Source organism: Zonotrichia leucophrys, chromosome 1A (assembly GCF_028769735.1).
Source record: "Zonotrichia leucophrys gambelii isolate GWCS_2022_RI chromosome 1A, RI_Zleu_2.0, whole genome shotgun sequence".
NCBI classification, from domain to species: Eukaryota; Metazoa; Chordata; class Aves; order Passeriformes; family Passerellidae; genus Zonotrichia; species Zonotrichia leucophrys.
Genome location: NC_088170.1, coordinates 37,426,966 through 37,439,147, shown reverse-complemented (window position 1 = coordinate 37,439,147; position 12,182 = coordinate 37,426,966). Strand labels below are relative to the sequence as shown.

Genomic DNA, 12,182 nt, shown 5'->3' with positions numbered 1-12,182 from the left:
GCAGAAGGAAGGAGGGGAGAAGACCAGAGATGTCCTGAGGTTGGCAGTGTCTGCCTGTCTCTGCATGTCCCATGGCTGCCAGGGGCTGTCCCCTCCAGGAGAGTTGCCAGCCACACTTGGAATGCCATGGCCTGGCACCCAGCAAGGGGAAGAGCAGGGCTTGGGATGGGGGTTGGAAAGGCGGGCACTGGAGGGAGGAGGAAGAAAACAGCAAATGAGCAGCAGAGGAAGACTCAAGTCAAACTTGATGTTGGTTGATGGAGCTGTGTGGGTGCCGGGGCTGGCAATGGGGCTCTCCAAGCCTTAGCAAAACTGTCAGGAGCATGTGTCCATCGTGTGGCTTTCTCTGGTGCTGTCACTGCAAAGCAAAGGTTCTCTTCACTCTCACTCCCACCTGTCCACACCAATCAGCCATTCTCAGCAGCACTGGGACGTGAGGGCCATTCCTGCACTTCCACGTCCTTTCCCCACCCACGTTCACAGCTCCTGGTGTTCCTGTATGCAGTGTGTGCGTGCAGCCTTGCACACCCTCCCCCTGCACCAGGCTCCTCGGTCCTGCAGGGAGCAGGAGCCTTGTCCCCGGTGCCAGCAGCCATTCCATGGACCCCTGCAGAGACCACCTGGCCATGCTGCCACCCACACTGCCACACAGCCGGCCCTGCTCAGCCCAAGGACATCAAAGACGTGAACCTCGTCAAAGACACTGCCAGGGCTCTGCTTCTTCACAGCACAGAAGCACGAAGCCACGTCTCATCCCTTCACCCTGGGCTACAGAATAGTAATCTTTATGACTTCTGGGCCCAGCCAGGGGTTAGGGCAGGGACACAATGCTGCCCTGCCTAAAGAGAGCAAAGCAGACCCACGCAACAGAAGAGAGACTTTCCTTTGCCTGCAATGTGGATTTCAAGGACAAAGTTGTGTGTTTTGCCCTATAGGTTTAGGATTTTTTATTTCTTTGTAATAACGTGGTTTTTACACCCTGCTCTGTAATTTCTTGTCGGATCATAGACTACTTTTAAATGATCTCTACAAGCTTGTGAGAAAAACATGCTCAGGTACTCCTCACTGCCATCTGCTCATGCCGATATCCTACCAGGAAGTCTACAAACGGCAAATACAAAAAATAAAAAATCCCACGGGGCATGACAACGGGAGATACTGTTGGGAAGAAGCCTCTGTGAATGGATAAGCTGGGAAAAGTCTGAATCGAGCGCCACCAGCTGAGTTCCAGGATGACCACAGCAAGTCATCTCTTCCCGAGATATCCCGAGTGATGCTGCAGAGGGGAAGAGTCTAAACCTTACACCAGAGAGGCCCGCTCAGCGCATTCGGAGGCTCACAAGCCGTTCAGCACAGAAGCCGTTCGCCAGAAAAACTTTGCCAAGCACGGCAAATGCTGGACAACTTCCACCGAGGCAACCACGGCAGCGAACAGACGTGGTTGCCCTGAGCAGAGAGAGCCAGAGGAGCGAGCAGGACTGCGTGTAGGCACAGTGTGTGTTGTTCGTTGTGCGGCTCGGCGCGGGGCCAGGAGGGGCCGAGCGGGGCCGCCCCCCAGAGCCACCGGCCGCCATTAAACGAACACGGCGCCGCCTCTCACTTCCGCCTCGCTTCCCTCTCACTTCCGCCTCGCGCGCGCCGCGGGGGGCGGGGCCAGCGGGAACGCGTCCCCGGGGCGGGGCCGCGCTGGATGTGACGTCACTGCCGTCACCGGGTCAGGGGTGGGACCGGCGGGGCAAAGATGGCGGTGAACATGAACCACTCGCAGCAGGGCGGTGTCGTCATCCCGAATGCCGAGAGGTACCGGGGGGCTGGGCGGGGCCTCTTCGCCCCCTGTCCCCTCAGCAGGGCCGGGACGGCGGGGCCCGATGGTGGGAGGTTCCCGCTGGGGCGACCCCCGTTCCCTGGCCGGCCGCGCAGGCCCGGCTCGGCCGGGGGTCTGCGTTACTGAAGGGCTCCCTGGCAGGGCGGGGGCGGGCTGGGGCGGGCAGGCTTGGCTGGAGTCCGTAGAGCTACCCCGACCTCACCGCGGGAGCTCCGGCATCCTTAAAGCCGCTCCGGCGGGCAGGCGTGCTGGGTGAAGACTGCGCTACCATTGCTCGTAAAAGTCAAGGAATTGGGGTTTTGTAAGCTCATGCACTTGGTGATGGCGGAGAGGCAGAGACTGTTTAAGGTGGGAGTCTTGGTCACCTGAATTCGTAAGTGAGGAACTTGAATTCAGAGTTCCTCTGCGGGAGAAGCGCCTCTCCGTGGAAGCACAGCCTGCCTCGCCCCGAGCGAGGATTGACCGACCCCCTGAACAGACTGGGGCTTCAGTCCGGTCCTGCTGGGTGCTCCCAGCATCCTGGCACGAGAAATCCTAGAAACCTGAGGCCCAGTAAAGTATCGAAGTAAAAGAATCAAAGGAGTTGGTTTGGGTCTGATGATCAATAGGAGAATTACACTTGAACAATATGCTCCATCTTGAGTTGAGTTTGGAGCTGACTCCTCATACCTCAGCCAGGAAGGTTCTCTGACATGTTGAGCTCATGTTAAAGCTTTGAGATTTCTCTACCCTTTGAATCCTGGGCTGCACCAGAAGCAGCGTGGGTAGAAGGTCAAGGGAGGTGCTTCTGCCTCTGTATTCCACTCTGGTGTGACCTCACCTGCAGTGCTGCATCCAGCTCTGGGGTCCCCAGCATAAAAAGGATATTAAACTGTTGGAGCGAGTCCAGAGAAGGCCACAAAGTTGGTAAGAGGAGTGAAGCACTTCCTCTATGAAGCAAGCTGAGAACATTGGAGCTGTTCAGCCTGGAGAAGAGAAGCTTGTTGTGGAGACCTCACTGCAACCTTCCAGTATCTGAGCAGGACCAATGCTAGGACAAGGAGTAATGGGTACAAGCTGAAAGAGGGGAAATTTAGACTAAACTTTAGGAAGAAATTCTTCACTCTGAGGGTGGTGGAGCTCTGAAATGGGTTGGAATACTGGAATACTGCAAAGGCCCAGATGAGCTGTGGCCTTGGCAGTGTTCCAGGCTGGAATGGATAATGCCTTGAGCAAATTGATCTAGTGGAAGGTGGCCACGGCAGGGGGGTTGGGACCAGGTAATCTTCAAGATCCCTTCCAAGCCTTCACATTGGCTTGAGATCATTAAACCATACATTCTTTGGGGTGCTGCTCGGTCACAAGTGAGGGCACTGTGGCTCCACAGGGTGCACAGCCTCTGTGACAGCCCTGGACAGGCATTCAGGTGCAGACTGGTTCAGCAGCCTCATTACTCTCTGTGGTATGGCTCCATGTTATTTGCTTGTGTGAGTAGCTGCAAAGCAGTAAACATTGCAATGACTGCTTAGAAATTCTTCCCAGTGAGGCAAAATTATATGAAACGCTGCTACAAGACATGATTGAGAGAGTGTTCTGGTAAGATTAAAGCTGTCAAAAAGATGCTTGTATTTAGCTTAGAATATGTGTTTCCCCCTTGCATTTTGGAAATGGAAAGAGCTCTGCTGTCTCATAAATATGTCCCTTCCAGCCAGTCTGAGAATCTCCATCTAGCTCAGCTATGAAGTAGTGTCCCGGTAGAATTTCTTGGTCAGGTTGTTTTTTTCTCATCAAAGCTAGACTTTTCAACATGTTTATTCTTGAGTAGCTGCATTTTTCATATACATCTACAGTGTTCTTCTCTTCCCTAAACAGCAAACTACCTGAGACTATAGGACTTTTGGTTGTTTTTCCATATGGTGGCCCTGAAGATTCCTCCCTTCCCCAAATAATTGCACAGTTTCCTGACTTTATTTGACTTCTACAGTATGCTGAGCAGAATTCATAAGGGTTATTTTAGATCCAGCCCATTCAGGCTTGTGCTGGTTTAGGGTTTTGTCACTTTGGTTTTCATGCTCTTGAACCACAAAACACCTTGGAGTCTTCTGCCACTGTAATATGCTGAAGGTTTATCACCCTCAAGGTTCTTTTGTTTATTCTGCAGATTTTCTTACTATATAGTATGTTTAGATCTGCACCATAGACTCAGTGACGTGCTTTCCCAAGATGCCTCATTTTTTATGAAAATATATTTACTTTTTCATGCTACTCTATACCCCTGACCCTGCAGCATTCCCAAATTTCATTTGGGTTTGTGTCATTGGGAAGCTCTGCTACTGTTCCTGTAGATCTCCAACAGTGATATCGTTATTGCTGACCCTGCTGCCTCATTGCCTCATTCCTTAGCGTGGCACTGTTTACTACAAAAGCCTGCTCGAGTCACCTGAGCCAGGGTCAGCACTGAGGCTTCCAGTGCAGCCACTTCCTCGGTTTGCACAGTGGGTGTGGTGCCACAGCAGTGCTGTTTTCCAGTGCAGAGGGCTTGATCTCAGCATGGGCTAGGGAGGGAGGAATGCTCTGAGATTACACCTTGGCATCAAGGGGATGGTTTCTGACACCTCAGCCCTTTCTGTGCCCTGATCTTTGGGCTGAGGGTCTTGGTGTGTAGAGTGGAATTCCTCAGTCTATGACACCGTTGGAGACAGAAACCCCCCTGTATTTTAAAGGTGCCTTTGTGGAAGGAGGGGCAGGGCTTGTCTCAGATGAGAGCGTGGATTCTTCCAGTCTGCATAAATCACCCCTCTCTGTTCAAAGTCAAAATGGCAGGGGCTGCAGCAGGACTTCAGGATACTGCTCAGATTCTGCTGTGCTGTTCCCTGCCCTGTGTGATGAGGGTATGTGTCAGAGCTGTCACCAAGTTGGTCTCTCCAATCTGTCTGATTTCTTCCTGCAGTGTCCTCAAACAGTGCAAAGATGTGGAGCTCTCCTTCAGTGATGTGACAGGCAAGCCTGAAATCTTCAAAGGCACCAAAAAAGGAATGCTGTATCTCACCCCCTACAGGGTAAGTCTGATGCCAGCAGGGTTGCTTCTTTCTCAAGGGATCTTGTAAACTTTAAACCAGAAATCTAGTTGATGACAGAAGAAGAGATTTTTGTTGTGGAAGGGACCACTGACAGCACTAGGTAGGAGAAGGAAAGGTGGAAATGGGATAGTCCATACCTATGCCACAATCCCAATCACCTACAAAGGCACATGCAGTCCTGGAAATCACTGTCTAGAGAATATATTTCATATAATGTGTCAGGCAATGATACTTCCTTTGCAGACTCTCATAGATTATCCTTAAAAAGCAGAGCAATAAAACTCGGTAAATGTGCAGGTGTGTTTGAAGTGGTTTATTATTTTGGATTGTACGTGCCTCAGGTCAGTGAGCCGTGTGCCATCAAATCTGTTGGGGATCCCCAGTGTTAAAGCTGTGAAATAATTCAGTGCATACTCATGCTAGAGGTGAAGTCACCCTCTTTTTGGAATGCTGATACAGTGAGAGCTCCATCATCACACTCTCTGTGGCACTCAAGTAATTCAGAAGCATTCCCTGCTCTCTTGCAGATGATCTTTGTGACCAAGGGCAAGGATCCCATGCTGTCCTTCATGATGCCGTTCTATTTGGTGAAAGGATGCTCCATCGAGCAGCCCGTTTTCTCTGCCAATTACATCAAGGGGCAGATCCAGGCCGAGGCCGGAGGTACGTGCAGTGCTGTGCAGATTGAGCTCGTCCCAAGCATCACAGCCCATTTTTGCTGAGCACCAGACCAGCTGATGTGCACAGCAATGGCAGAGTGGCTGTGGTGGTATAGCTGGTGTGTCCACACTGGGCTAACTCCCCTCTCCTGCACTTCTGGGCACTGCTGCCTGGTTACTTCCTGCCCTCAGGCCAGGGACTGACTTGCCCAGCATGAGTTCTGTGTGATTCTTTAACTCCTGTCTAGCTTTGTGTGTCGTGTTTACTCACTTTCCCCATGTGCTTGTTTTTTGACCTGAAAGCATGGACTGGTGCCTTGGTCATTTACCCATCCTATTCGTACACAGAATTAGAATTAGCATCCACTTTTGGTTTTTTGGAAGTCAAGAGCCCTTTGGGTGTGGTTTGCATGGATCTGGGAGTCTGCTGTCCATCATTGATTTAGCTTTGATCCCAATTTGATCATGAAGGCACAGTAATACTTAACAAAGGTCTTTATGACCACATGGGGAATTGCAAAAGATAAACAGGGATTGGAAGCATGGCTTTTGGTTCAAATTTCTTCCCTCTTCAGCCCTTTCATGTGTGTTTTCATGGCATATGAAGTGTGTATTCTTTTGCTTTCTGTTTGTAACAGTGTTTTAAAGTGGATTGTGTAACAGCCCATTTTCTTGGGCTGAAGTCATACTAAGACAGTGATTTTATAGAGATGAATCTCCAAAGAAATTACTTTATCCATGATGGACTCTTTTGTTATATTTCTATACTTTATTTCTACTTTGTCCCCAAGAGACTATCTCTCTTGATTCTAATTTAATTGTTAGACAAGGAAGATAAATCTTATATTGGAATGACACCTATTTTTTGTTAAAAACACCAAAACTCAAAGCGCCCTCCACCAAAAAAATCCACCAAATCCCAAAAAGTCCTAGAAAAACCAAGCAGTCTTACTTGCCTTGCAAGACATTGCCTACTTGATTTTTTTTCCCTGAGAAATTGCTTTTATGCCTCAGCATTTAACAGTCTGTCAGAGCTTCTATGTGTCAGTGAGATTAAAGATGTTACATTTGATTTAAATCCTGGCTTGAGTTGCAGATCCTGATGTGTAGTTCACTGAGGATATCAATAAAACTTCATCTGAGGGCTTTCGGTTAATATCCTCAGTGAAATAAATGTTCCTTCTTTACACTGTTCTTTATTAGGTTCCATTAAACCTTTCAGGAAAGAACAAAACAACCTTGTATCTAGAGTAGGCTGCTTCTACATGACTCTGCCTTTCAAAGGGTAGAACAATAAATTCTTGATCCTCTTGAGATGTTATTTTGGGGGACATCTGATAGCAGTGCCATGACTCCTTCTTGTAATAGGATGCAAAATAGTTTTGAAATAAAGACGAAAATAATAATTGAAGTATAAACAGAATAATAATTGAAGCATAAAATAATAATTGAAGTATAAAATTTTGCTGGCTTGGATTCAATCCTAATTCTCTTTCCTAGGTGGCTGGGAAGGGCAGGGGACATTTAAACTGACTTTCAACAGTGGAGGAGCCGTTGAGTTTGGACAGCTGATGATGAAAGCTGCTTCTTGTGGTAAGGGATTTTCAGATCCTGTGGTTCCCCCATAGTTGGCTGAGTTAGTAAGCAAATTGCACTTGTTCTGAACTTCATGGGAAGAGGGGTATCCTAGGCCCTCTTCCACAGCAAAGTATTTTTTTCTCTTTCCAGGGGAGCTTTTGGTTTCCCTTTCAATCCTTTTTCTTTATTTCTTTTTAGTGTGCAGTCAGAATGTTCTGGGGTTTGGGCTTCCGAGGGGGGACCACGTTTTTCTACAGAGCCTTATTTCTACTGGAAGAAAGTTGAAATATGTGATGGTGAAAAATTGCTTCACTTAGCTGCTCTCAGCTCATTTCTAAACTAGTGCAGTAAGATGGGGAAAGCTAATGTGCACATTTGGAGAGGGGAAATATAAGTTTCAAAAAACAATTTCTTTTTAAAATTTTTAAATGGAGGAACAAGAACTCTTTTCCTGATGAAGTTTTCTTTTTTAAAAAAATGTGTGTTTTAAAATATACTTGTTTTCAGAATGAAAGTATATTAAAAAAAAGGAAAACACGCTGCTGTGCTGCTACTTGCTTTAGAGTGGTGTTTCCATCTAGCAGTGGGAGCTCTGTGGTGGGACTGGGACCTGTGAGGTTGTAGTTTTGCAGCTGATTTCCTTCAGCACTCTGTGACTAATGCTTTTCAGGCACAGTACTATGCTGGGACTATATAGTGAATTCACATAAGGGGAAACAGGAAAATAACAGGGAAAAAACCCAGAAAATACCAGGACTATTTTAATTTTTTTCTCTACATTTAGTTTTAAGAAAAGATGTCTGGCTTACTAAACGTGTGTTCCTTAGCTTCCAGTGGGGTTCCTCTGCAGAGCCCTGGCTATGGATACGCCCCTGTTCCCGGAGGATACGCCCCTGTTCCCGGAGGATACGCCCCTGTTCCCGGCGGCTACGCGGCCCCTCCGCCCCCGAACGGAGCCTACCCCTATGCGCCGCCTCCAGGGAGCGCCTACGGACCGGCTGCACAGCCCATGGGCTACCCCTACGCCCAGGCCCCAGGTTTGCAAGCTGTGCGTGGTGGCTGCCTCTGATGTCAGCTGAGAAGAAGTGACAGTGGTACAGTGAGGGTTGCTGTAGTTTTGTAGTTTTGTCTCCATCGAGGACCCTTGTTCTTGCAGAAATCTGTCACGTGCTGTTGATGACACCCATGTGTCGCTATAGTTCTAGATACGTGAAAATGTGGTTTATAAATTGTGCTGCTGCTTGGTAGGGAATGATTGCCTGCTGACATGACAGGCATTAGCAAATTATCAAATCTGTCTGCATCCCTGCCAAGCCTGGAGAGCTTCCCTTACCACTGCTCTTGTCCCAGCTAATGTGCTGTCAGGCCTGTGAGCTCTCTCTCCTGTGGTCTGTGATCCAAAGTATGAGCCTGGTGTTGTCTTTTTCAGGTATTTACCCACCACTTCCAAACATGAACCCCGTGTACATGCCACCTCCACCACCCTACTCTGGGGCACCTCCTGCAGAATCCGCAGGCCCCTCAGCTCCCCCAGCCTGGGTGAGCCCAGGAATGCCAGGTAAATGGGATTGGGTGGTTGCCAGGGTCTGGGTGCAAATGGGTTTGGGCACAGCATGGGGTGCAGAAACTGTTGTTGCAGTAGCTCCAGGTCTTCTGTAGGGAGCTGCTCTGCCTTGCACTACACAGCTGGTGGTCAGCCCTAGCCAGCTTTCCTGAGCTGCTCTGAGTTCTAACCCAGCTTGCTGCAGTTCCTCTTGGCTCCTTGGGCCGTTGTTGGCTCCTTGGGCCTTTGTTGCCTGTGAAGCTGGGGAGAAGGGTCTGGGGCTAGGGCCATTGCCACAGATATTTAAGGTGGCTTCTTTTCCTTCCTTTCCAGGAGGCAGTAAGGCCATGGAAGCAGCTTCCAGTGCATATTACAACCCTGCCAACCCACACAACGTGTACATGCCCATGGTGAGTGCCATGCCTGGTCTTCATGTGCCTACTCCCTCCTCTGGCACTAGCAGAGATGGTGCTTTGCTTTCTTACAAAGTCTAGTGTACCTTCATGTTGATCATGGACAGAAAGAATGCATTTTTATGGGAGGGAGGCTCCCATGAGGAAGACTGGTGAATTTTTCAGTCAGGAAAGGAGGAGGGCCTTAAGATTGATCCATTAACAGCCATTTACTTCCTGTCTTACTCCTAAAGGCATAACAGACTTGCATGGGCACAGAGAAAACACAGAGCTCTCTGCACCCATTGGGCCTGAAAATGAGGAGAGTTAAAGAAGGATAGGTCACTTAAGGATGATGGCATGTGGGTTTCTGTTTTGGTTTCTTTCTGGGCTGCACAGGGACAGGGAGGTCTCTTAATGTTCAGTCAGTGGCAGCCAGTAGGTTGTCTGTAGCCTCCATCTGGTATGTGGCAGTCTGGCTGTGCCCCTCACTGCCTTGCTTGGCTCTGGCAGGCTGGAGACTGATGGAGCAGCAAAGCTGGCCCTCAGCCCAGGGTTTGCTGTCTCCTGGGTCAGAGCTAGAGCTTCAACAGGGACCAAAGCCCTGGACAGGAAGGGAGAATGGCATTTAAAACAGATTAAATGGTCCATTTGCAGTAAACCATTTGTTACCTGGTTTTGAGGGGACTTTTCCTAGAAATGTTATGGAGACAGCATGTGTCATGGAACACAGCTGATACCAGAGAGGAATGGTGTGATGAAATGACAGCTTAAAGCATAGGACTTCATTCTGCCTGTAGCTCACTGCAGGGCACTCATTGCTGGTGAACCAAGCCTGGGAATGTCTGGAAAGAGCTGGCCATAAAACAAGCATGGTTGTTGACTCTACTGTGTCTCTTTCCAGGATCAGCCACCTCCTTATGCACCTCCTGAGGATAAGAAGAACAACTAGCAGAAGGAAATTGCAGCCAGCCTCCCACATTCTCTCTCCCTGAAGACAACTTGGCTGTTAATACCCCTCAAGTTAGCATATCTCTAGATCTCTTTCTCTGCAATAGATATAGTGCTGGGCAGCTGAGCACCTGCCCTCATTAAACATTGATCCAGTGGCAACACAAGGCAGGACAACAGCACTTTCCTACTTACTTGCTTTATCTCATGGGGTCAGAGGACTAACCTTTTGCCCTGCCGTTGGCTTGAGGAGAGAGATGGACTTATTAAACTGTATCACATGACTAATCTAGGACTAAAATGTGAAGGCTCTGGGATCTTGTTGGAGTGAAACAACTTGGAATGCCAAACTTTTGACTTCTGAAGCCCCATCCAGGAGGAAAGGTGTAGAGAGCTATGAGGTTCCCTGCACAGATCCTCTGGTGCCCTAGAAAGGTGTTAAATGTCCTTAAATTCTAGGGCAGTTCAGTGTGAGATGTGACTTTGGACATGCTGTATTGTGTTGGAAGTGTGTGGCATTCTGGAATAACAAGGTCATTACCTTGGGAAGTGCATTCGAAGAGATGCCGAAGCATTTGGCTACAAAAGAGGGAAGGGGATGGGTCCCAATCAACCTGTCTTTGTAGCCATTGAATAGAGGAGCAAACAAAGGTGTGCCTCAGGGCAGTGAGCTCATAGACTGGCAGGCCTGAGGATCAGTCTGTCTTTCCCTCTCCAAGCAGGTCCGGTATCTGTGCAAGCAGCCTAATGGAGTCAAGTGCTGCACAGGAGGCTGCCTGCCTTGGAGCAAAGTATGTTACTTTAGGCAGATGACCTGGCAGTAGCCTTGTCAGGAGACAAGTCCTGCAGCCCTGGCTCCCTCTGCTGAGCAAACTTGTGCTGAGTGCTACCTCCACAGGGGAAAACTGGCCTTCATCTTTTCCTTCAGCTGCTGGAGCCAGGCTGTGTGTGCCCACACCTGAGCAGCGTGGGCAGGTGGGCACTGTAATGCCACAGCTGGTTGCTCACAGGTGCAGTGCCCTCGGCTGGGAGCTGCTGTCTGGGTGGGAGTTTCCAGTGCTTGGTTCTCTTGCAGAGACTCTGGCTGCTCAGCCACAACCTCTCCTTTTTCTTTAGGACATAGTGAAGTTAAACCTGCTCTGAAGAGAGTCTCTAGTCTGGTGGAGACCCTTGTGATCCTTTACCTTTATCCTAATAGGGTGACTGTACTTCTTCCTACAGCTTCCCTTCCTTCACAAGGAGGGGAAAGGAGTGTTTTCCCTCTTACTTCCCTGTATGGCAGGGCCCACCTGCAAGTCAGGTTTGCACAACTTAAAAGAATGAATTCTTAAAGCAGTTTCACGTGGGGGGAAGTAAGTTTCCTCATCTGTAAACACTTTTTCTGACTTTGAGATATTCTAACAACTCTGTATTTAAAAAAAATATCAACCATGAATGTTTGTAACTTTTTCAATTGCACTTTAATACAGGAGTGTTGATACCTTTATCTGCCAGTTCAGTGGTGTGTATGTGTGTGTGTTGTGTTGACCTTAATTCTTGCATACTCCACAGGAGGCTAGAATGAACTAGAGCCACTGCTGCTGTTCCCTTGGGTCACCTGTGGGTCAGTGCATCTCTCTCCCTGGTATGTGGCTAAGCTGGACCTGGAATCAAGTAACTGAAGAAAGTGGGGCTTATCCCCTTTCTGCCTGGAAAGGGTGAAACGCTGGCTAGGGCCGGTGGTTATGCCCAGGTATCCAGAAGTGGCACATGTTCCTGTCCCATCACTGCAGCATGTCCCATCATGCTGCTGCTCATTACAGCTGCAGCCACAGCACCTCTTTTGTATACATTACACCAGAGGGGAGGCCTTTAAAGTCCTTAAAAGAAACTCTTTGGCAGCAATTTTTTTTCCAGCAATGGAAAAATAAATATATAATAAGGAAAATGGCACTTGGCTATAGACTGTTGTGCCAAGGAATGCTGCTACCCTGCTGAACATGATGTAACTACTGGAAAGCAATTTCCTACTCTGCATCAGTGCAGTTTCTGACAGGAAACCTGTGGTGGTGTTTGCAAGGGTCCCAGGATGAGGGAAGAGATGAGATGGTTCAGAAGGCTGATTTATTATTCTATTATATATATAATATTATATATATAATTGTATAGACAACATTAAAAGAAAATGATATATTA

General features: G+C 48.5%; 1 protein-coding gene across 1 annotated transcript; it reads left to right on the top strand.

Annotated features, from left to right (window-relative positions):
- The first annotated feature begins 1,641 nt into the window (after positions 1-1,641).
- On the top strand, positions 1,642-11,493 carry WBP2NL (WBP2 N-terminal like). The gene is made up of 8 exons (XM_064702299.1): positions 1,642-1,800; positions 4,755-4,863; positions 5,412-5,547; positions 7,044-7,136; positions 7,949-8,158; positions 8,551-8,679; positions 8,998-9,074; positions 9,961-11,493. The coding sequence occupies exons 1-8, from the start codon at positions 1,742-1,744 to the stop codon at positions 10,006-10,008; spliced, it is 861 nt and encodes a 286-aa protein (XP_064558369.1). The 5' UTR covers positions 1,642-1,741; the 3' UTR covers positions 10,009-11,493.
- The last annotated feature ends 689 nt before the right edge of the window (positions 11,494-12,182 follow it).